Here is a 24,898-nt window from a genome sequence, read left to right on the forward strand (position 1 = left end):
AGATACCTGTGTTGCGGAAATCCAGGCCTATCACATCCAGGCAGGGATGTGGATGTAGAAAACCCCTCTGATATAATCTTAGGGGAGTAGGTGATCGGTAACGCCGCTGACATTTACCAGTACAGATGAGTCTGAGTTCATGTGCCTGTTTTCAGTCCAAACTCTCAAAAGACAGATGGTGTTGCAGGCAGTGTAACGTTCACCATTGAGTCTTTTTCATGTCAGTCCCATGTGCTCGATGTGAACCTGCTCTCATTTGCAATGAGAACAGGGCGCCAGTAGTGGTCTTCCAGTTCTGATGTTCAGCAGCAGTCTGCTCAGCCCTGCTTGGCTCTCATTGTGTAACAGCACATCTGCTGGTATCTCCTCCACACTCCCCAGACTGTGTTGGGAGCTGCTGCTTGTATTGATGTACCACGCTGGAGGAGCTCGATTATTTGTGTAACCTGAATGGACACACTGGTATCCCTGAAGTTTAACTTAACCCCCTCTTGATGTAGTCGTGCATGTTTCATGCTGTGTACACAGGAGCAGAAGATCTGCCAGCGTTATGACCAGCTGATGGAAGCATGGGAGAAAAAGGTGGAGAGAATGGAGAACAACCCCAGACGCAAAGCCAAGGAGAGCAGAACACGGGAGTACTATGAAAGGCAATTCCCCGAGATCCGCAAGCAGAGAGAGCAGCAGGAACGCTTCCAGAGGTAAAAATGTAAAAAAAAAACAACAACCCAGAGACATATGTTTAGATATTTTTGGTACTTTTTTCACAAACACACTGATGCCTTTTGAACTTCGCAAAGTGAGGATTTGGTTTAAAGAGGTCAACATACAGATTAGGGTTAAACTGAAAGTAATTGGTTTTATTTTCAGTTTTGATCAATTTTCTTTTCACCAATCAATTTAATGATCTGTGAAATGCTTGTGGTTACATTCAGAGTGAAGTCCACATGGCTGGTTGTACTGTGTAGCGAGGAGTCATTCTGGCCATGCATGGAGTCTGATCAAAACACGTAGCGTGAGTTAAAATCATAAAAAAGGAATAGTGTACGCTGGATGTGATTAAAACTGAAGGCGCCACTGTGAATTTTCACTCTCGCAGGGATTTGATACATTAACAACAAGAACTGGCACTACACCTAGATGTTAAAATTGCCTTTTCTGTCTTTAAGAGGCCTGTTCAGCGATCTCTTAAATGGAGGGCATTTGGTGGTATGTAATGGCCTACTTTGGCTCTCTGGGTTTGAGACGGGGTCAGGGTCCAGAGTCTGGTTGTTCCTGGCGCTGGCGCTTTGTGCTTTAATTGAAATATCCACATAAGAGTTTTTATGTCAGCGCTATTCATGCAGACTGCTAGACCGTGAAGGAGGAAGCCAGTAATAACTGTTCAGGGAGACTGTTTTCTTCATTAATAATGGGCACAAGGATTTTGATCTTGAAGAGGGCTTTGAAAGTCCAAAATTTCCCTTTCTCAGCAATTTGTCCCTGAGTTTGGAGGTTTATTTTTTGTTTTTTTGTTCTTAAAGGGTGTCAATGTCAGCTAGGTTCTATACAGATGTTATGGATTACTCTCTCTCTCTTTTTTTTTTTTTTTTTTTTTTTTTTTACATTATTTTGACAACATTTGAAATAAATGATCAATATTGTAACATTTATAACTCTGCTTTTTCACAGGGTTGGACAAAGGGGAACAGGTCTGTCTGCAACAATTGCAAGAAGCGAACATGAGATTTCTGAAATCATAGATGGGCTTTCTGAGCAGGAGGTGGGTATTAAGTGGACATAATTTGAAATGTGCTATGAGGTTCCTATGCCACAGTCATGAGCCGCTGTAACCAGTTCAGCCACTTTGGCCCTCTGAGGGTTTCTTTTTTTCCCCCCCATTGCGCCAAACAGAAAGTAGAAATGTTTAGATGATAATGAGTTCTGCTGATTCTGCGGTAACCACACTAGTCTTTCTGTAACTGCTTCACAATAAAAGCATCACTGGTTTTGTGGTATAATGCTTTTAATGTGAAACTGAAACAACCGAAACAGCTGGTTAAGCAAAAAGGAGTGAAACTGTAAAAGGAGGCTCTCGAACTCACATAGTTCAAACACTGCCTGTTTGAAAAGTGTCTAGGTTTTTGTGTATTTGGAGAGGGAGAGATGTCTCTTTTATCTCCCTTACTACATCACCTCAAATCATAAAGCACATAATCTTCATGAGTAAGCTGTAAGGTGGTGTATTGATTAAGAGGGGTAACAGAGGCTGCTTTGTCTGTGTTCCACAGAACAACGAGAAGCAGATGAGACAGCTGTCAGTCATCCCACCCATGATGTATGACTCTGAGCAGAGGCGAGTGAAGTTCATTAACATGAACGGCTTGATGGACGACCCGATGAAGGTGTACAAAGCCCGGCAGTTCATGAATGTTTGGACCGAACACGAAAAGGAGATCTTCAAGGAGAAGTGAGTTGTTTTCGTTTTGCTGGTGGCACAAGATGTTACAGTCGCAGTGTCTCCCTGTACTTCAGATGTGGTTTATGGGACTTAATGCTAGCTTGCTCTTGTGGTTTTGGCTCATGAATAATCTGTGGATTGTTTGTGCAGGTTTGTCCAACACCCCAAGAACTTTGGCCTGATTGCCTCCTATCTTGAAAGAAAGGTAAACTGCAGTTAAAGTGTTTGTCATAAGACTGCTTATTCTGATCTTTTGTAACAAATTTATGTGTTCATTTTAGTTCCTATTTTTGTAGGTCTGCAAATCAATCAAATTTTATATGTATGGCACTTTATATGCAGGTCAGTGTAGTTCAGAGTGCTTGAAAGATGATTTATAAGCCAATAATAAGTAATACAATAATACAAATAATACCCGGCAAAATAAAAGTATGGAGTGCTTTGACTGCTCTGGGAGATGGGCCCTGTGAAAGAATCAATACATTTACCAAAAACAAAAAAATTAGTAGATGCATGGAATAATAAAATAGAAAAAATAGAAATAATTAAAGCTGCAAGCAGCAATGAGAGGGCCCTCCCATTCTGGTGTACCTCCAAGCGTGATGTGGTCGAATTTTGCTGAATGCCCCCAGACTTTTTTGATCCTCTTGGCATGTTACACATGTGTACCAAATTTCATTCATGTAGCTCAAACCATGCGCTGGTTGTACTATCATAAGTGACGCCATTGAGCCATTTCCTGCTCTCTGTATGTGAATCCAATAAAATATGTACATTTTCACCAGACCTGACACATGTGCAAAATTTTATGATTTTTTTTTTTGCATTATAAAGCCTCAAAAAGGTGTTCAAAGACATAAAATAATAATAATAATAAACAGAACAGATACAATAGGGCCTTTGAACATTTTGTGCTCAGGCCCTAAAAAGCAAATACAGTTGCATCACAAAATAGAATAAAATGATGAATAAAATGAAAAAGCTTCCATCAGCAAATAAAAACAAGTTGGTGTTAGAAAGTAAATAAAAAATAAATGAAGTGATGTCTATAAAGCAGACTTCTTTGTACACTTACAGTGGATATAAAAAGCATAACACATCCAGGATTTTTTTATGTTAAAACAAATAAGACCGCAATAAATTTCAAACCTTTTCCACCTTTAATATGCCCTACAGTTTGGACAATTCAGCTGAAAAACAAACACATCTGTTAGGGGAAAAAATAGATAGTTGATAATAATAAACCAGGTTTAAGAACTGGAAATTCTTAAATTTGATATTCCTGTTTCAGTGTGTTGCTGATTGTGTCCTATACTACTACTTGACCAAAAAGAACAACAACTACAAGACACTGGTGAGGCGAAACTATGGAAGACGGAGGAGGAACCAGGTAAATCAAACACTTTTTAAAAATGTGATGTCGCTATTTTCACACTGGTACTGCAGCCCTAAATGTCTGATACACTGGGATCAGACATTAAAGAGTCTTAATGGTCTAACCAACCAAATCTCTGTGTAATGTGAGAGCAGCATAGGTGCAGTCAATTCAGTGGGCCACAGGGTGCTGTGCATCCTTTCTTCTGCATGCTGTACAGGGAGCACCCTCACTTAAACCAGACCTTTAAATCACACCCTCACTTAAACCAGACCTTTAAATCACACCCTCACTTAAACCAGACCTTTAAATCACACCCTCACTTAAATCAAACCAACCTGATTCACCCAAGATTTACAGAGTTCATGTGTTTTATTTATTTTCTTTTTACTAGTGTCAGTAACACGATGATGGATTTGTCTTTCACAGGCTTCTTTTATTAATAGGAAATTAGGTCAACTTTAGCAGTAAAACACCCTGTAAGCACTGGAAATAACAAATTATGCAGTACGTCACTTGGCCTTATATTAAAACCATTGTTATGGATGGGCACAGCGTTTGCATCTGGCCATGACATGTCATTATTTCACAGTCTGCAGCACTGCCTTCGTCTTACTCTTACACACCTGTTTCATTTCTCATCAGACTGACAGCTGATAAATATACACATATGCTACATATTTTACACAAGGACCACACCCCAGACTCTGCTTTGCTCGCAGTCTTCAAGGGCCAGAGAGAGCAACCTGAAAGCAGGGTGACATTTACTTAATAATAATAATAATAATAATAATGGATTGCATTTATATAGCGCTTTTCGGGGGGCCTCAAAGCACTGTACAATTCCACTATTCATTCACTCTCACATTCACACACTGGTGGAGGCAAACTACAGTTGTAGCCACAGCTGCCCTGGAGCAGACTGACAGAGGCGAGGCTGCCATATCGCGCCATCGGCCCCTCTGGCCATCACCAGTAGGTGGTAGGTGAAGTGTCTTGCCCAAGGACACAACGACCGAGACTGTCCAACCCGGGGCTCGAACCGGCAACCTTCCGGTTACATGAAGAACTGCCAACTCTTTGAGCCACGATCGCCCACTTAAGCTACGAGTAGTGAGATTATTACAATATGGGTTCAGTTTGACACAAACACTATCTGCACACGATAAAATATAAATAACCTCTGAGTTACTGAAATATAAATTAAAGTGTGCAGTGAAGTTTGGACAGTGAAAAATGTCGTCCAGGATTGGGTAACCTGACACTGTTGGTCTGACTTAAGTTTCTTAAATTCTTAAAAGGCAACACTGTATAGATGAACAAGTTTATTAAAACGTCTCTTCATTTTTAATCTAGCCAGCAGTTTTGTTTTCTGGCATGGAATCAGCATCATGCAAAGCCATGAAGAGTGCTGCTTTGTTGAAAATTGTATTAATTATTTTAAAAGTGGAGATACATTAATTTAATATTAATGTATTTTTTGAAAAGAAAACACTATATGTATTGTGGCAGTTACTTATTAAGTGCTGAATCTGCAATGCTAGAACACACAGAAAAGAAAAGTGAGTAAAAAAGGAGGTGTATGATTGAAAAGCTGTGCAGAAATACAGAACAGTGATTCAGAGACATGAAATAATTCCATATTTTTGTGAATAATTCAGAGTAAGCTGGAATTCTTTTGAGATGATGCTTCTTTCATCTACCACATGGGTCTCTCAAAAGACTTACTTGTCCCGGCATCAAGCAAAGAGACAAAGCGGAGCCGCGTCTTCCTTTGAAGCCTCAGTGTGCGAGCACTGTCAGATATGGAATGTAAACTTTGTTGATGCTAAAAGGAAACCTTTAGAGAGACATACATATGATTGTTGTCTTGGCTGCATCATTTTAAGTGCAGCCATCTCCTAACTCTGATTAAAATCAGTGCCAAATGTCAGCCAACACATTCTGTTGGATTATTCTCCTCCCTGCTGGACTTTCCCCAGTTCACTATAGTCTGTGTACAGGACATTCTGTCTCTGTGGCGTACATCTACTGTGCAGTACAATGGGTTGGTTGTAGACTATTTCTCTACATAAGCAAAAAAGCTGCCAGCAGCTGAGAGAGAACTTGACTTTTCTGTGACACATGAGGCCAACTATGAGCAGAGAAATGTCTTTCTGTATCGCCAGTTTCTGAGCTTATGATTGGTTGGACTTGTAGAAACCACTTTTTGTTTAACTTGTGGACACTGGTATGTGATGTGGTGGATTGTTGTACACCGTTTACATTATCCGTTTTACTTGCATGCATAATAAGCAAGTCGGCTCTGTTGCAGATGCTGATTGATGCAGATTCCGAACTGCTTTTCCAAACAGTGTAATGGATGTTAAAGAAGGCTGTATACAGTAAATGGCCCTTTCTTTGAAAAGATTTTAAATTGCCAGAGTGATTATGGCTCTTACAGTCTTCTTTCATTCACAGATGAACTATAAAGGGTCCTTACCTGATTGATGAACATTGATTGATACTTAACTAGCCCAGGTCTACTTTTTTAGCTCACTAGAAAACATCAAAGTGTGATGTGAGCAATTTGTAATTTTTGTCACTTCGGAATGAAAATATTTAGTTCTTTTGTCACTTCTAAAGTAAAATCCCATCATCCTGTGATTCAGGGCAGTTCATTAAATAATTCAGTGTGTTGTTTTTTTCCCCATATACAATGGATTATTATTAATATTCGGAATAATGCACATCAGGACGTAGTGCACTTTTTAAGCTTTTTGTGCCTTAACAACTGCAGCTCAAGTGAGCAGAGTGAGTCATTAGAGTTGGAAGAAAAAGGACAAGAGTGAGCAAGAGTAAAGCAGTGGAATGTAGGGCGAGTGAGTGAAGCTGAGTGAAAAAAATCCTCAGTGAGACCGAGTCAGCGCTGGCAGCTTATCTGCTGTGTGCTGCTTTTTTTCTCTCTCTCTTTTTTTCTCCTCCTCGTTTTCCATTTCCTCTTTCTTCTGTTCTTCTGAGAGCGAGAGCGAGAGAAAGAGATATTCACCCCTCTCTGAGACGGCTGAGTTGGTACAGCCCGGCCATCTGACGGGCCCAAAAATCTCACTGTGCTGCTGTGAGTGCCAATCAAAGAGGAGTGCTCGGCAGGGATTACCTTGAGTGACCCTGCATAGATTAGTGTGTGCATGTGAGATGGACAATTCTTTGGGCGGCTTAAGCGGCCTGATGACACGCTTTCCCGGAATATGTGTGGTTGTGCCGTGGCCCGGCAGCCCTTCTAAGGAGCTCTACTATGGTGCTGTCCTCCCCCTCTACTGCTACCGTTACCACCGCTATGGAAGCACCGGAGGGTAAATTCTCATTCGCACCACTGGTAAGCTGTGGCTCTCAGCGAAGGAAAGGGATTTTTATGACCAGCAAATGAGCTTACAGGTATGTCACTAACTGTAAAACCAGAGTTTTTAGTTTTGAGTTGAAGCCAGTTTACTTCTGTTGCTTTAGTCTGGGAGTTGATTTCTTGATTCCTCTGTTGCCTGTTTCTTCGCCTGCCTATTGAAATGTATTAGGACCTCTGCTGCGATGTTTTTTTTTTTTTTCTTCTTTTTGAAAAAAATTCAAATCCATGATATGTGGTCATGCCTGTTTTGTATGTGCTTTGAGAAAATATTGGAAATTGCTTCAATGTCATGTTCATGCAGTGACATTAGCTACACGTTAACAGATTTAGCATATTTAAGCACATTTAATCCTCAAGTAGATACATGAGCAGATGACAAGTTGAATAAAAATATGAGATGTTGTAAGATGTCGGGCCACACCATTCTGCTTAAACGGCTTCAGCGAGCCTCGACTTTGACAATAATTAAATACGTTTCTGGAACTTTATTAAAACAATGTAACTATACCCTGACTGATCCTGGAGTTTTTGGCTGATTGCCAATACAAATGTTAGGGAGTAAATTCAGATATCAATATATCAGCTGATACTGAGTTTCCCACACTTAGACTTTACTTTGGCATAGTGCCCAACCAAATATACTTAGCATCGCATTTTAGCTTTGCGGTTTTTTTAAATCTGTGGACAATAATCTTACTTTTGTTTTGCCCATCTCGTGTTTTCCCACCAACAGGCCATCAGCCCTGTTTTTCAGATGCGGAGTCCTGCTTTGCTGTGGTAATTGGTTCATGAGCTGCTCCACAGTGTAGTTCAAAAAAAGTTAGCAACTTTGGTCTAATTTGGATTTCTGCGAGGAATCTCTGTAGAGCCTACAAAGTAACCTACGCAAGTGGCGAACGTCATTGCCAGCATTTCTGTTGTGCTGCTGCATTATGTGTTTATCACCATGTGGTCGTGTCCCGGTGTTAAATAAAGTGTCAGCCGATGGAAACAAATAAAATGCTGAGACTTTTTTCCCTCCTGGGTCTCCACTCTTTCTAGTGGTCAGGTTGTTTTGTTTAGTTGTTATTTGTCTCTCAAGTTTTTTCACTTTTTTTGTACATTACCTCACATATGGCCAGATAATTTTTGTCACTTGTGATTCCTTATACTGATGAAGTGATTATTATTCATTATTACTGGGATGATGGCTGTTAATCTCTTACTGATAAATCCCAAAACTGTGGTAAAAACATAGCTGGAAATGCACAGGAGGAATTGATGGTTCTCAAGAGGCCAATCACGGTTAGGGATGGGTATCGAAACCCGGTTCTTGTTGAAAACTGGTTCCCACTGTTTCGATTCCTTGGAATTTTTGCAAACGATTCCCTTATCGATTCCAGTCGCCCCGAATGATGTCACCACGTTGCGGAGCGTCATTTACCTGGCAGGAAACACAGCACCTAAGCGGCTCAAACGCTCAAAAGTTTGGTTATACTTTACGAGAACGGATGACAACAGGGCAACTTGCAAAGTAGATATTTCATTTAAGGGAGGAAACACTACGAATATGCAAAAGCATTTGCTCACAAAACACGCGATAACCTTAAATGAATGTCGTGTTTTTAATTCCGCTCCGGACTTGTGAATCTCAACCCAGCAGCAGCGGTAACGTTTGCACGTCCTCTTCCGTTAATGCGGCAGGTAAATAATCAACTAACAGTGCATATTATGTTAGCGTGATCTGCTTTATTACTTTGCATTGCATTTAGGTGACCATGATGAGAGACACAGACAGTCTGGCTGGCTTAGATGCTGGCAGTTCTCGCTGCAGTCTACCGGTAGCGTCTCTTTTCAGGCCAGGATAGACGAATGTCACCGAGCAGTGACTAAGTTTGTAGTAAAAGGCTTGCACCCATTTGCCACAGCAGATGCCCCGATTTTCGGTAAGTGAATGTGTTTAATTGTAGGCAGGGACATTACTGGATATTCTTGTGTAACAGAATAATTTATGTTATACTTTGTTATTGCTACAGAAGAATATTTATTTTATTATTTTACATTTACATTTTTTTTCCTGGGGACCCTGTGACACCCCATTGAAGAGCCGTAGGCTGTGGATCTCTTAAGATCTCACTGTTGGGTTTGTAAGGCCATGTTACTTCTAAATTTCTATCTTGTTCAAACAGAAGATATAAAAGTTCTGAGCTAATCGACCTTAGTGTTCTCCTTTTTTAAAAAGAATCGATAAGAGAATCGATAAAGAATCGAATCGTTAAACAGAATCGAAAATGGAATCGGAATCGTGAAAATCTTATCAATCCCTAATCACGGTAGCTGCATGCTGCGGCAGCCCAACATGTAGTTACAATTCTGTGGAGGTGTACATCGGGTTATGCTGAAGGTTACAAGGTAGAGTTTCAGAGGGGATTGCAGTTACGATGTAGTTAGGGTGTAGATTTCCCACTGAAGCATACATCCCCAGTTTCCACAAAGCCACAGTTACCTCAGCTGTGGTGTTACTTTGGTTCAAGTGCATTAGACAGTGCTGAGGAACATAAACAATGGAGCCCCTACTGGAAAATTCTGTCATGGCACCATTTTGAAATGATCCCAAATTTTTTTTGTTGCTGCATTATGTTTTCATACCTGTACATAACAGGATGGCATATACTGAGATTCAGTATATCTGTGACAGCCCAATATCGGTGAGGCTTTATATGGAGCTATTCTTCCAATAGATCTTCCCTCATTAGATGTTTTAGTCATAGTATTGGAGAACTTTGTTAAACATGTACCTCATATGCATTTAACTTGACTGAAATTGTGTGAAAACCACTTTTACCACTCAGTTTCACTATAGATCTTTATATGTTATAAGTTCGCTCTCCTCCACCGCTAGCTGGCTGACTAACAACAGCACAAGCAAGAGTTGGCTCACAAAACTGGTTTTAGCACATACTTTTACAGTGCCACCATCTGGCAACAGACCTCTCTGCAGGCAGATGGGCAGACCCTGGAGTGGAGCAGACAGCGAATGCACTACCTCTGCTTGATCATAAACTACACTTAAGTATCCTTGGGCAAGATACTGAACCCAAGTTTCTCTCCGATGCATTTATCTGAGTATGAATGGGTGAATGAGGCATGTTGTGTAAAAAGCTTTGTGTGCTCAAGTAGTAGTAGCGCTGTATAAGAACCAGTCGCATAGCTACATAGGGATCGGGCGACCTTATCCTGGAAGAAACCACTTTCGTCTCCTGGTCAGAGGATAGAAGCGTCCAATTAGAACAACTTGTGTTGTGGTAAATTGCCCACCCACCCTCACCTATCAGGTGTAAAGCAAAGATTTTTGCAGACATTTTTATTTATTTGTCTGGCACTGTGAAACGTGCACGCATAGCTGGTACATTGTATTGTACTGCAGCATTCCATTCATTCCTAAATGAGAAAATGTACTCAACTCAGACCCAGGTGGACCCTTATAAACCATAGTAAACAGGGAAAATGATAATACTGATGTCACCCATCATCGTTTATATAGACACTTTAGGTGTTGACACTCAGAAGAAACCTCTGTATGAGCAGTGGTAAAGGAGTAGAAGTGATTTCTTAGCTAGACACAGAGCACATAAGGTATGAACTGAGGTTGCAGGTTGTACCATTCTACTTGTGCAAGGTGATTACTCTTTGACCTTCAGTTTGTTTTGCCACAGTATTCCTTAATAGCCTCTTTCTCAGTTTCCTGCCAGTTTTTGAAGCCATGAAGTAGATTTTATTGGTTTATAGTTCTTCCCCACGCAGTGCTGGATAGTAACCATGGCAACTTTTTTTTCTTTTCTTTTTTTTGGGACAAGTTGCTACACTGTGCTTAGGAGAAACCATCAGGTGTGCATAGCATTTTCATAGAACTTGGAGTGGTTTGACAGTTTTTAATCTTTTTGGGTTCCTTTAGCAGAATCCTTATAAAAATGTGTTTTCCTAGTATTTGTCTTATGTGTGATAGCAATAACTAATGAATATTAGGACTGTAGATGATCCATAGTAATAATCTTTTTGTTTTTTTTAAATTTCCTATTCCCACAGTGGAATGGTTTGTAGAAAGAGTGAGAGATTCCTCGGGTGGCCTGAGTTCTGTGGTAGGAAAAAGAAGATTGACTTGTGGCTCTGTCATTTCCTAAATTAAATACAACTTGTGAATCAGCAAAAGACGGCAGAAATTAAAACTCTTAAAATATTCAAGACAGGTCAGGAAAGAGCTTCATTTAAAAACACTGAAGAGCCACAGAGCCACAGGGACTCGCTGACTTTGGGAGAACATCTGTGTAGAAGCTCTTTACGCAGTGTGGGAGAAGAGGCAGGAATGCCATGGCTCTATGGCCATCTCCAAAGCAAACACGAGCATTCCCTGACCAAACCAGAACAGCGCCTCACAGAAGGACATGCATGGGGAGAATAAACTGGGCTGCTGTCCTTTGCAAAGAAAGGTCTTTGAATTGGCAAAACTGACCAAAAAGCAAGCGTCTCATGCTACTGTAGGTAGACAGTGAGTCAAGAGTTAAATCCAAGTGATAGGTTGTACTCTATCAATCCATCCATCCACTAGTAATCCCAGCTTCAGGCATGCAACACTTAAAGGCTGCATCATCATACTGCACGATTGATTCATTCATCTATTTTCTTAACTGCATATCCAACTTAGGGTCACAAGAGGCAAGTTTACACCCTGGACAGGTCATCAGTCAATTACATTATAGGCACTATATTATGCAATATTGTTACATGGATAGCATGGATTACATTGATTTTTTTTTTTTTAAGTAGCTTGTGATCAACAGTTTTGACAGTTAAACAGCAAATTGCAACAACATCAACCATGAACCATCAAAGTTTCCAGTTATGTGGACAATTAATTTAAAGGAAGCTCTGTGCAAAGACTAATAGAGTTTATGGGAAAACTTGAGGACAGCACCACGTGCAGTTTTCTCACATACTGTTGATTTGATTTCTCCTGTGTGTGTCTGTGTGCGTGTGTCCATTATGATGTAAAAACTCTCCGATACACTATCAGACTGGCTAAAGCAGCCACTAGTTCTTCAAGTTGAACACAGACTATTGTTCTACAGGAGTCGAGGCTGACTCCATTAAACTATGTTACAGTTTTCTTATTGCTTTTTTTGTGCTGTGTAGATTTTACTGTATAACAAGACAGCCAGACTCCTTGTGTGCAGAGACATGTTTTTGTAAAAAGACAAGACAGCCACATCCTTTTTTTTTTCTTCTTCTTCTCCCCTAAGTGGTACCCGTGTCTTCATTCTATTTTCCTGCCCATATCTTTTGCCTTTACCATTGAGCGAAACACATTCCTTGGCCCCATCTGGTACCAGCATGGAATCTTTGGCTTGGCGTAGCCAGACTTGTTGCAGTGCAGCTCTTTCACTGAAACAGGCAGGAGAAAGCATTCTGTGGTGAACCACGCCAGCAATGATGATAAAGAATGCTGCTCTGTCCTCAATCACTCCATCTGGCTGGTGTTTTGTTTTTCTTTTTAATTCACATACAAATGATATTTTCACCCCATTCATATAGGTTTAATATTGAGTGAGTTAGTATTAAGTGAACTAATTTGCTTTGATGCAGTTTGTTTGTTTGTTTGCAGGACTACTCAAGCAGTTTCAAGCTGTTCTTGTTATCTGTTGGCAGTATGATATAAAGTTCATGAATAGTTAAGTGAGACACGAGAACTGGCCACACATCAGGGTTCTTCATTCTGTAATTAGGACAAACACATAAAAGAGAACACTGTCTGCAATGTCGGTTGTTTATGCTGGATAATAAAAATACAGTATAGGGTCACATCTAAAGAAGAGCGTACAAAGCTTGTTAATCTTCTGCCATATTTTGAGTTTTGCTGTAATTTGTGCAGATGAAAAGTAAGAGTAATCAATGAGGGGCAACATTTGTTTTTATCGTTTTATTACTGAACATTTAACCTTACTGTTTAGGTTGTGCTGTATGATAGTGAAGCAGCATCAGACTGGCGGAAGGTGAAACAAGCCCTTTGAGGGGGGAGAAAGATAAAATGCTTTTGTAGTGGTTGGAACTGCTTGAAGTGTCTTACTGGGTAGATTTTTACATTTGAATTGAAGCATTGATAAGACTTTGCCCTGTATAATAGTCTCCCTCTTTGAGTTCTTGATTTATATCAATCTTGGAAGCCATCGGCTGGTCTGCTGACTTTCGTCTGTAGCCTCTGGGAGAGCGGCCAATTTTTTGGTTCTTCCAGTGTAGCCAACGGATATCCAGGGGAAAATTCCCATTCATATCCGCTGGTTGTTGTTTGTGAATGCAGATAATTTAAAATGGACAATCTACATTGCTAAGATGTTAGCCGATGGTTATCTGGTGCATTCTGACAAATGCAATCCTGTTTTTTGTGCTCCGCACGGGCTGTTAAACTACATGGAAGCAAAGCCTACACAAACAGGGTGGTTCAGTGGCACCTTGACTACAAGCAGATTATAAACTGAAAGCTTGTACTACCAAAAATCTTGTCAGATTCTGCATTTTCATATGAAGAATGCATTTTTAGAGATTATACTAAGTTTGAACAAATAAAATGTCTTTAACTAATCCACACTGTACTTAATGCTACTTCTTAATGCTCAATATTTCCCCATGTGCTCTTGTCTTCAGCAAATAACACGTCCCTCACAAGAAGACAAGTCAGACGAGAAGAACGAAGAGGACAAGTCTGAGAAGTCAGAGAAAAAAGAGGACGAGGAAAAGAAGGACGAGGAAGAGAAAGATGAAAAGGAGGATTCTAGGTGAGTTATGAATAGTTGTTTGTCCTCGTGTCACCATTAGGCCCTGCAGGTAAAAGTCCTGTTTGTTTGATGTCAGTGTTTGATCCATTCACTCTGTGAGAAAGGATGTCATGGTTACATATGCTGTATTATATTTCACTGCTTTCAGTTAGCTGTAGTTATTAGGAAAGAGTTCACTTTTGATACCCAACGACCCTGTACACTTTTGTACTTTAAATTAAGGTGTATTGCAGTGTATATTAGTGGTTCTTGGCTAATAGACAGACAACTTGCTAACTTGTAAATTTGTCTGTCCAGATTGTCTACGCCCAATCTCTAATAAGGTGTGTGTATGTGTGTGTGTTCAGTCAGCGAGGAGAAAGAACAGGTTACCGTAAGAGAGCTTGTTATTGCGGAGCCAAAAGCGAATAGATATTTGCAGTACCAACAGCTAAAAGCTGTGTTTCCCTGTCCAAAACCACAGGGACATTGGCAAGGACAAAGAAAAGTGTGACGGTGGGGAAGACGACGACGGAAAGGAGCAAAACACGCCGCGTGGCAGGAAGACTGCCAACAGCCAGGGACGCCGTAAGGGAAGGATCACCACACGCTCCATGGCCAATGAGGCTGCATCTGTGGCAGCTGAGGAAGCACCTCCCACTGCCCCCGAGCCTTCCTTGCCAGATCCACCACAGTTCCCTAAAACCGATCCAGCTCAGAAGGCCATGAAGGAGCCTGCAAAACCCCAGACTCCAGTAGCTTCCATGGATGCTGCTAAAGGTGAATACTCTCAGGATAGAGTCTGGGGTCTGGAGTCTTGTGAATTTTTGTGCACCACATTCAGTCGTATACTATTTAGGGAATGGGATTAAAATGTGAACAAAAGCAATTCAATACTATGAAAGTATACATAGTTGGAACATTTTAAACATGACCCACAGCAATCTGTCAGCGAAAGCAAACTGCACTTAATTTTTCTCTCGTCACTTCTTGTATTATGAGCTAACATGAATACCTATTAAAACAAGGTTGCAATAGAGACATAACACTCAAAGAGTGCTAAACTCATACTTGTGCATGAAAGTTCTGCATCCGAGAAGGTGTCATTTAAACTTCACAACAATAATAATTCAAACTGACTGGCTAAATAAGTTCTTGTGGTCATTTAAAATGGCTGCCATGTGTCAGCTTCTAGAAAGACTTTGGTACACGATGTGTTAGAATATTGCTCTGTTGGATTTCTTCTCATTAAAAATGTGTAGACTTTAAAGGTGGGAATAGTTTAAAAATGGAAAGTTGGCTCAGGTACTCATTGCCAGGTGTGTGCATTTCCCTCAGGAAGCTGTTTGCAGTCTGTCTCTCATCAGTGGACTGCTGTAGTTGTGTTCTTGTCATGGTACTCCTTTACACACTTTCAGTACTTGACGTCTGTCGCTCTGAGGGTGATAGCTCAGGTTACCAGTTACCCAGCTCCCTGTCTTTTAAGTTTCTCTTATAATTGAAGCACTCTTCTGCCACCCATGTTTAGTGCCATCTTCTGTCAGTACGGAACGCAACGCCATGTGGTTGGTTGGTTGCGGCTAATAGACTTAACAATAGTTTATGTTAGCTAACTAGTGACAGAATCGATAACTGAGGGGAAAATAAGGACACTATAACTAAAGGTCAGTTTAGGGGGATCACTTTTGTGCTGCCCCTGGCTGCAACAATGAGTTTTATGTTTAGAAAAAGAGGATATACTGTCCATTTTCACTGTCTCCTTAGCAGTAAGTTGCTTTGTTGTTTGGCTAGCTGAACTCAAATGGGAAAATCCATCTGCTAGCCGTAATGTTTGGATTTCTAAAGCACTTTATGAATGTGTGGAGGAGAACCTGTTGGAGTCACCAGACCGAAAAGCTGGAGTCCAACACTCCAGCCAACACCGAGCCGTATAATAACCTGACAAAGCAGATGTTTGCATGATGCGATCAGCGCTATTTTATGCAATAAAATATTCTCTCTTTTCCCAACACAACCAAACAGTTTACAAGATCAAAGGTTGCTACGAGTGTACACATGTAGTAACCTGTGATGTTGTAAACTGTTTGGTTTCTTACCAAAGACCATTGGAAATCCTGACATCCATCGGCATGTCCACTTACATTTGGGCTTCGCTTTTCCTTACTTCTAATATGAAGTAATGAAGTCAATGAGATAATGTGAAGAAAAAACAAAAGGTCTCCAAAAATTGTGGCATCTCTTCCTCAGAGCCTCCACTTTGTTTTTGTTTGTTTTCTTTCTGTCTATCGCACACTTCGACCTAATTTTTCTGCCCACATACTGCTGATGGGATTCCTGATTGTGCTTTGGTAAGAAACTTAGTTATGTTTGGGGTGTGGTGTTGTTATGTATGTAGTAAACTGTTTGGCTGTGTTTGGGCAAAGAAAGATTATTTTATTACATAAAATATTGCAGATCACGTCAGCTGATTTCTCTGATTTATTGATTCTGTCACTAGTTAGACTTACATTAGTTTATGCTAGCTATTAGCCGCAACCAACCATCCAACCACAGGATGTCACGTTCCGTATTGACAGAAGATGGTGCTAAACATATTTTTAAAACTTGAACTTTAAGCACTTATTTTTTAAATCCAGCTTCACACACAGAGTGTTTTCTGTGTCAGTTTTTGAGAGCAGGGCTCCATGATGTAAATTAGCCTTTATATATGTAGCATTTCATGTCCTCTTTAACCCTTTACAGTGTCCACCCATGCTTCAAACCCTTTCTATCCTGGTTTATGTAGGACTTGTCAAACCTAATCTCCTTTAATGACTACATTGTGGATTTTGAGTGGGACTGTTTACTTGCTCAGTAACCCCTGCAGCCATGATGTTTCTTAGAAGTACGTGGGCAAAAGGGTAGCTATCTGTCAGTGTTGCCTAGCTGAAATGGGGCCAAGCAGATTGAGGAAGCTGCTGATTCAGTGGGGGCTTGGATTCTCTTTTGGGGCTGGTGTGTGTGTGTGTGTATGTGTGTATATATATATATATATATATATATATATATATATATATATATATATATATATATATATATATATATATGTCATTAGGCCACATGCTATGCTGTAGGCGGACACTCTGTTTTAATATCTGACTGATTAAGAGCCACTCTAGAGGGGCCTCCCCTGTAGTGGGGTGCATTTCGTCAGTGAAGAAGAAAGCTTAGTCTGGTAGACATTTGCTTAACTAAAAGTAAAACACAGTGTGGCAGGAGAAGTCTGAACAGTGAGAATTGATCTCGTCTTCAAGATTGGTGGGTTTGAAGGGGGCAGACCACCTCTTAATGTCAAGGGTACATCTGCAGCTATATTTGTCCAAATGTTTACACAGTCTCAGTGGGTGCCATAGAGGAGAGTGGGCTAGAGTTCATTCAGCCCCCTCCACACTTACCGTGCTCTTCTGTGAATTTTGTTAGAGGCGGGGCAATGAACTGTGTAATCAAGCCAAGGCAAAGGGGAGGAGCGTGTATCTGTGCACGCGGGAGGGTTTTTGGGTTGGCTGTTCTGTCTATTTGTCTCCATCCAAGGCCATTTCCCAAAGAGGGAGGCATGGCTCTCAACTGTCTGGTGCTACATCAGCTGACCAAGGCCCTCCCCTCCCGGATTAGAGAGGAGCAGGGCTTGCTCAGGGCTGTGGGGAAGGAGAGAGAACGAGAAAGCAGGAGAAAATGAGAGGAGGAGAGTAAGCTAGAGCGAGAGTGTAAGTGAGGGAGCAGGTCTCGGCAGCCCCTGAATGTAAACAGATTATTAGATTAGCGGCCATGAGAAGGAGACGACTGAAGAAAGAACTGTCACTCTCTCACCGTCACCCTCCCTCCTTCACTTTCTATTGCTTTTTTTCCCTCTCTCCTTCTATCAGTGCTGATGGGGCTGTGTCTGTCTTTGTTATTTAGCTGGCGCTGTTGAAACCGGAGAAACTTCTCGCTGGACCGAGGAGGAGATGGAGGTTGCCAAAAAAGGTACTGCTTTAATGAACTACTCTCTTTCCTTTATGTCTTTGTCCTTCCTGTTATCACTGTGCGGCTGAGACGCCTCTGCTTCTTACGATTGTGTTTTTCCCTCCATCTCCCGCCTTTTTCCATTCGCTTTGATTATCTGATATTGCGTTGCCCTGCCCGTTTCCTACATGCAAACGGGAATGACTGCGCACATGCATTCACACAAATAAAAACTATTCCTGGTGCTTTACTGGAAACTGTTGGAGAGCCTGTAGTCCGCCCCCCCCCCCCCCCCCCCCGCCCTTTTAGCTGCATTGCTGACTTCTCAGAAGTGATCTATTAAGGCCATCCAAGAAGCAGCAGACCGTGACGGTTTCCTTCAAAGATCTCTATCTATTATTCAGGTTCAGACGCTTTTCAGATTCTCTAAAAGACAGAAAGGAAAAAAAAAGTGAAAGTTACTTCAACAAGTCTTCGAAATATTCATTGCACGCGTCGCTTGGTCTAAGGTTAGACACTGCATGTCTTTAGTCAGCTCATGCCACACAAGTATGCCTACGCTTGCCCCTTTCTGCTTGGATTTGCTGGTGATAGGTTCTTATTCAGGGTAGATTGGCAGAGTAAACAAATGGATTCATGTTGAAAAATTAAGACTGTTGCGTGTCTCGATTTGCTCCACCTTTCCAAAAATACGAGTGGATATCATCTCCTCAGACAGGAAAGTCATATAACATAGCAGGTTCGGAAATCACCTTTATGCTGCCACATGTGGCTGATCAGGCAGGCCCAGTGAACAGTTTACCTCTGAGTAACTTGATTTGTTTATCTGAATAAGCCCTGGTGTTATTACAAGGCTGAGACATGCCAAGCTTGGTAGTCAAATCAGAACATCCCCTCAGATGAAGAAAGAATTTGGGTCATTGCAGTTCTTTATTGTTGTCTGGATGATTTCACACCTTTTACTAAAATGTGATATTAGTATAATTAGAATTTGGTATAATCACTTTCGTTTAAGCTGATGTAATACAGCTTATGTATTGTTGGTAGGCCTTATACCCCTAGTTCCTCAGCGAAATCTGAAGTGTTAAAATCAGTCAGACCAGAGCAGCTACCACATTGAAGTTATAAAGCTCACAAAGGCCTTTTATTGCTAAGTGTATTACGGATATTTTGAATATATAACTGGATTGAATGTTGTCTTGGTAACACAAGAAACAGTGACACTTTCTTCGATTAGCTTTTAGAAGAAGTTCACTTGATTGTTTCCCAGTTTCTGCCTTCAGATTTAGTGTTGTGCTCACAGCACCATAACTTGATTTGTCAATGATTACTTTGAACGTGTGAGCCACTGATTGTAAATTAATCTCAAGACATATGCTGTGTGTGCACAGCACTGAGAAATACTATGAAACATCTGGCACAGTTGTGATTATGTGGAAGGAGTATTAGTTAAATATAGTACCAGAGCAGTTACAGCAGCACAGGAAAAATATGACCAGGGCTGTAACAATATTGGCTAATTAAGTTGTCATAGTGATCAAAGCAGATAAGCTAAGTGGTGATCGAATAGAGTGAGTTTACTGTATTCAAGTACATACCCCCCCCCCCCCCCCCCAAAAAAAATAAATAAATAAATAAATAAATAAATAACTAAGACGAGAGCTGCTCTGATCAGTCCCAGTGCCCTCATTCCCTTCTTGAACTGGAACATTAATGAGGTTTTGTGTTTAGCTGTGCAGCGATTTGTCAAGCTGCCAGTATCCTTCATCTTAGTGGGATTGGGCGGGAGAGAGAGGTCACATGGGTTACAGGATTTAGAGAAGAGCTGTTCTAAAGGTAAATGGAAGTCTTCCAATTGACTGTAGGGTGAAAGAATAATTTCAAAGTTTAGTGGGACCATTAAAGCTGATTGTGTAATCAGTGCAGGATGGGGAAGACCAACAGCAAATCGCAGCAGCGGGGATCCCAAGAGTGTAGTGTAATTTTTGTGGTGATGCTTTTATTTGTTAAAAGATATCGTTAAGATTTAACTGAGATCATCTTCCAGAGCCACATTGGAGGTTCTGACACAGCATGAGAACCATTACTGCATGTTCACGCTAAATAAGGCTTTTAAAACTTGTCCTTTCTGCAGTGCCTTTTACATTACTGCAGCCAAACCTCGATTGAATACAGTGTCCATCGTGATTTTGTAAAGTCCTGTCTGGCATTAGTTTGTATTATTAAAAATGAAATGCCTTGTTAATTTGTATTTTACCAAGTATTCAAGTTAGATTTTTGATTTTGCATCATCTCTCTCCGTCCTGCACCAGGGCTTGTTGAGCATGGGCGAAACTGGACAGCTATTGCCAAAATGGTGGGCACCAAAAGCGAGGCACAGTGCAAGAACTTCTATTTCAATTACAAGAGACGTCACAACTTGGACAACCTGTTGCAACAGCATAAGCAGGTAAGCTGATTGTAATCTGGATTCAGTTGCAGGCTGTCTTTAAGCTGTTGTAACTCTGTATGAATGAATGTATTTTATTAAATTAATTTTTTTTGTTTACGTGTTTTTTGGTTCCCAGGATACACGAAAGGCTCGTGCTGATAGGTCTCAAGGTGAAGGTCTAGCCACGCAATCACCGGATGATGATGAGGACAATGCAGAGGACAGTGAAGGTCAGAGAGATGGATAACATAACACATAACAATCACACACATTCTTAAGAACTCTTGTTGGGTTGTAAAGACTGCACGTCTTCATCGTGTGATAGATTCTTGATTATGAGCTTTGAAGCGTAGTGCTTGATCTCAAATGTTAAGTAAAGAGTTTAGAAGAAATCTGTGAAGCTCGATCTAAACTTCTATTTGTCATTTAAGTGTTTCCTCTGGGTTGATGGCAGTGGGCTTGCTCTGTACTGACAGTAGTTTTAATAAGTGAGTGGAAAAGAGATCAAATGACAAAAAGGCAACGAGTAGAGGAAGAGATTAAAGATGTGAACTAATTCAGACTACATAGGTGCCTGTTGCATAACAGTTTGTAGCTTTGAAGACTGAAGAAAGCCCACTCTTTGAACACAAAGTGCTGGTCCCACTTGTTTGATCCAACAAGCAAACAAGCCTGCCTGTCTACCTGCCTCCCTCACTTCCAGAAATCCTTATCTCTGCTGGGTTTACATGGTGAAGGCATGAAGGCATTTTTTTCTTTTTCTTTTTTTAACAGCACAGTGTTTTTGATGTTTTTTCCTGCAAAAAAACAACAACATCAAACCAAGTTTAAAAAATGGTTTACAGACGTTGGACACTTCGACTATAATTTAAACAAACTCTGCTTTACAAGATAACTGCGGCGACGTCGCAATGTTGACTTTATCTACATCTGATGGAAATCAGATACTGCTGGTGATCTACACGTCACAGATCTCACTTTATAAAGTTACACATTAGGCCATCAGAGGCATTAATAAAACTCTCATAACTATAAACATCGTGATTTACCATTTGGATATTTTGTAAAGCTGCTTCTTTGATTTTTGGTTTGATGCATTGAATGGATCTACAAATCTGGACTACCATCACCATGGTAACAGCTGCAGCTAGACAATATGCAAACCGAGACGGGCAGACAGGCTTTAAACATGTGGTTTCTGGATGTGAATTTATTTTTTATTTTTTATCACTTTAAGCTTTCTGTTTTGTTTGCAATACTGTACATCCGCATAGATTGCAGTTATCTAAACTTAGGTGTGAACTGAGCTTATGATTTCTTTTTATCTTTCAAGGTTGTGCTTGCAGTTGTGAGACCTTGAACATAGCACAGGCAAATATTATCAGCAATAAACAAAATATGGTGTTTTGCAATAAGTGGCAATCACATGTGTGCCTAAGCGTGAATGCATGTGAATACATTTCAAATGGGTAAAGTGAATGTTTAGGTCCTGTTGTAGATTTTCTGTCTGGGGTTTCATGCTATGTGAGTTTGATATAAATACCCCATTCTTTCTTGACTTAATACATGGAGGCTGTATTATGGCTGACGTTTTAATGGTTTCATGGAATATTCATTGAATTGTATTATTTCCACGATCCAATTGCGTCTTCTTTATATGATTAATCTTAGAGTATCTGCTCTTGTTTTGATTTATGTCAGGATGTCTATATTTATTTTCATTGTTAGGAGTTTAGTAAAGTCCTGTGAGTTTTAGTAACTTCATTAATTGTTTGTCATGTATTAATTTGTCCTTGGGTGCTTCCTTAGGAGGTGACAACAGCTCTGATACAGAGAGCGCCCCTTCCCCCTCTCAGGCTGACTCCTCAAAGTCCGGTGACTCCAAGAGGGCAGACGGCGCTGCAGGAGATACTCAGTGTGCTGACCAGGACAAAGGCCAGACTAGCAATGGGAAGGCTCCAGAGCCTCCATGCGAATTCACAGTGAAACAAGAGAAAATCCCAGAGGGCGAGGTGGGATCTCAGGAGGAAAAAGCCAGGGTGACTTCCTTTGCAGGCTCAGTACATCCTAAAACGGAACCTCTGGATGTGGTTATGAATCCCGAAGAGGTTAAAGTGAAGATGGAGCCCGGTATCAAGGAGAAAGGCGAAAAGGGAGATCATGGCGAAAGGCTCCACTCAGATAATGACTCCAGCGCCACCTGCAGTGCTGATGAGGATGTTGAAGCAGAGCCTGAAAGGCAGAGGTGAATTTTCATAGCAAATTTCATAGCATAAGCTCCCTGTTCACGCGTTCATGTTGTGTGTGAATAACTGCATTTTCCAAAAAGAATGCTGTCAAATTATTTTAAACGTTTATATTTTGTCTCACGCAGCAGAATATTCTCCATGGAAAAGCCTTCGTTGCTTAACCCTCCAGGCTCGGTGTTGGTGCCGTCACCTAAGCAAACCCAGCTCAACATCGATCAGCTGCATCAGCGGGCAGCTTCAATACCACCCATGGTTGGTAACTTTTTCAGAAGGATCATTCTCAGACAAAAAAAAAAACTACAACAAAAAAACTACAGGCCTTTATAGTGTAAGCACTATGTAATACATGGCAAACAGTTCCACTGTGTGTGGATACATTTTTTCTATTAAGGTTTTTATTGAATGAAAAAAATAATATTTGTATGTTTATTAAACGTGTTCTGGAATTGCTTCCCTGCAGTGCTTCATTATCTCACTTAGTTCATATCTGGCTTCCGGACTCATGGACTTCTCCCCCTTCTTAATACTTTAGGTGCCTGGTCCATTTGGCACTGGTGGCGTGCCCATCAGTGGTTACGCCATGTTGCAACACCAGATCAAAGCAGTGCATGAGTCAGCGCACCAGGAAGAGAAGCAAAGGCAGGACCATGGTAAGAAAGTAAAACTATCCTCGTTCAACGCTCACATTTCCTGTTGCCTTCTCAGTGCTCTATCCTCATTGTTCTCTGCTGCTGCTGCTAACAGTGAACTATTTATAGCCTATATTTTAGGACCCATTCATTTTTATGTAGTTTCATAAAAATGTTTTTATGAAACTACATGTTTAGGGTGCTCTGGACTGTCGTAATGTTCTTCAGCCTGAGCCAAGATTTAAAAAAAAAAAAAAAATCCTTCTGCGTTTAGTACTATATGAACAGAAGTCTTGATTTACACTTCTCTTGAAATACCTTATGAAGAGGGGGATTTGGGGTTTGTGTTTTTTGATGCCATGTGACTAGAGGCTGTCAGAGGTCACTTCTGCCTGACCGTCGATTTAGTTCACCCATGCACCTTCTGAATGGAGAGCAGTGAAGCCAATGGGCAGACTGTATTACAGCTTGATTTTGCAAAGCTTTTAGCACCTTTTAGCGTGAGTGCCATGAAGAGGAGAGCAGCTGTCAGTAAACGACTGAGCTTTGAAACCACAGTATTTATTACACATAGTAGGTTTTAGCGGGTACGTGTCCAGGTGGCGGTGTGGCTGTCAAAAATGTGCATCCATTCTGGGTCAGCTCCGTGCACACTGGGATTGGGTTTTTCTTTTAATAGTGGTTATCTTCCCTTTGTCCTTATGCCTGTACGCTGCAGGTAAACCCTTACCGTACATGCCTTATGACATGATGCTGGCTGTGGACCAGGAGACCCACTCCGGTCAGCCAGGCTCTCCTTACAGACTCTCCCCCAGGGAGTTAAGAAAGGCCTCACCTGACCCCAACGCCCCCAATGTCTCCTGCTACAGTGTGCCACCAGGTAAAAGCACACATTTTCACCTCCTCCTCCCAACCCTTTTTGCCTCCTCCCATGACCCTGCGATACAGGCAGGCCTTGTTTGACACCCCTTTTCTATATGTGTTATAGATTTTTTTGACTCCACTGGTAGTGGAATATGACATTGTCTTCAAAAATGTGCATACATACTAACTGAAATAGTTAAAAGAATGAGGTCAGTATATGAGGCAACAGGTTAATTTCAGACACCCCCCCCCCCCCAAGACCCTGCATGAGGTAAATGAGTAATCTGAATTGTGAATCATTTAGTGTACTCTATACTAGAGTCCAAGAGTAAAAACGTGGAGCTAGCAGTGAGCATGGTAGGTCCACTTTAAATTTGGAGTGGAGATGAGGACTGCTGTGGAGCTCTTATTCCTGTCATGGGATGTGACAGTGTTAGCACTTGTGTATTACTCAAGATGTATCTTCCCAAGTCCAAAGGTATATGTGTACACATTAGCATTTAGCAATGTACAGGAAGTGTGCAATCAGTGTTAAGGTGAAATGAAGAAACCTCTGCCCAGATATGACCATCCATTGCTTTTGCTAATACCTATATCCTGCATATCTGAAGTTCTCTATGTCACGTTTCTTTTTTTTTTTTTTTACACTCTGTTATAAAGTCATCCTCTCTGCTTGTAACGTTTTATAACCGGTTGGATTATAATTTGCTTATTTGTGAATGGATCAGACAGAGGTAACACTTCTTTGGCTCCATTTGTTGTGTC

General features: G+C 40.9%; 1 protein-coding gene across 6 annotated transcripts in view; it reads left to right on the top strand.

The window, feature by feature from the left end:
• ncor1 (nuclear receptor corepressor 1) overlaps nt 1–24,898 on the top strand; it is a 62,745-nt gene that overhangs the window by 23,728 nt on the left and 14,119 nt on the right. For 4 of the 6 annotated variants that reach the window (XM_040014717.1, XM_040014721.1, XM_040014722.1 and 1 more), the window contains exons 10-23: nt 529–701; nt 1,672–1,762; nt 2,271–2,449; nt 2,591–2,645; nt 3,732–3,830; nt 13,870–14,000; nt 14,464–14,759; nt 17,916–17,981; nt 20,273–20,409; nt 20,528–20,621; nt 22,201–22,636; nt 22,766–22,892; nt 23,173–23,290; nt 23,988–24,149. In XM_040014717.1, the coding sequence (XP_039870651.1) occupies nt 529–701; nt 1,672–1,762; nt 2,271–2,449; nt 2,591–2,645; nt 3,732–3,830; nt 13,870–14,000; nt 14,464–14,759; nt 17,916–17,981; nt 20,273–20,409; nt 20,528–20,621; nt 22,201–22,636; nt 22,766–22,892; nt 23,173–23,290; nt 23,988–24,149 (2,164 nt within the window). The remainder of the gene's footprint in view (nt 1–528; nt 702–1,671; nt 1,763–2,270; nt 2,450–2,590; nt 2,646–3,731; nt 3,831–13,869; nt 14,001–14,463; nt 14,760–17,915; nt 17,982–20,272; nt 20,410–20,527; nt 20,622–22,200; nt 22,637–22,765; nt 22,893–23,172; nt 23,291–23,987; nt 24,150–24,898) is intronic. The other 2 variants (XM_040014720.1, XM_040014723.1) reach the window with 2 other exon arrangements.

The sequence above is a fragment of the Simochromis diagramma genome, unplaced genomic scaffold (genome assembly GCF_900408965.1).
Source record: "Simochromis diagramma unplaced genomic scaffold, fSimDia1.1 OVJJ01000676.1, whole genome shotgun sequence".
Lineage (NCBI taxonomy): Eukaryota > Metazoa > Chordata > Actinopteri > Cichliformes > Cichlidae > Simochromis > Simochromis diagramma.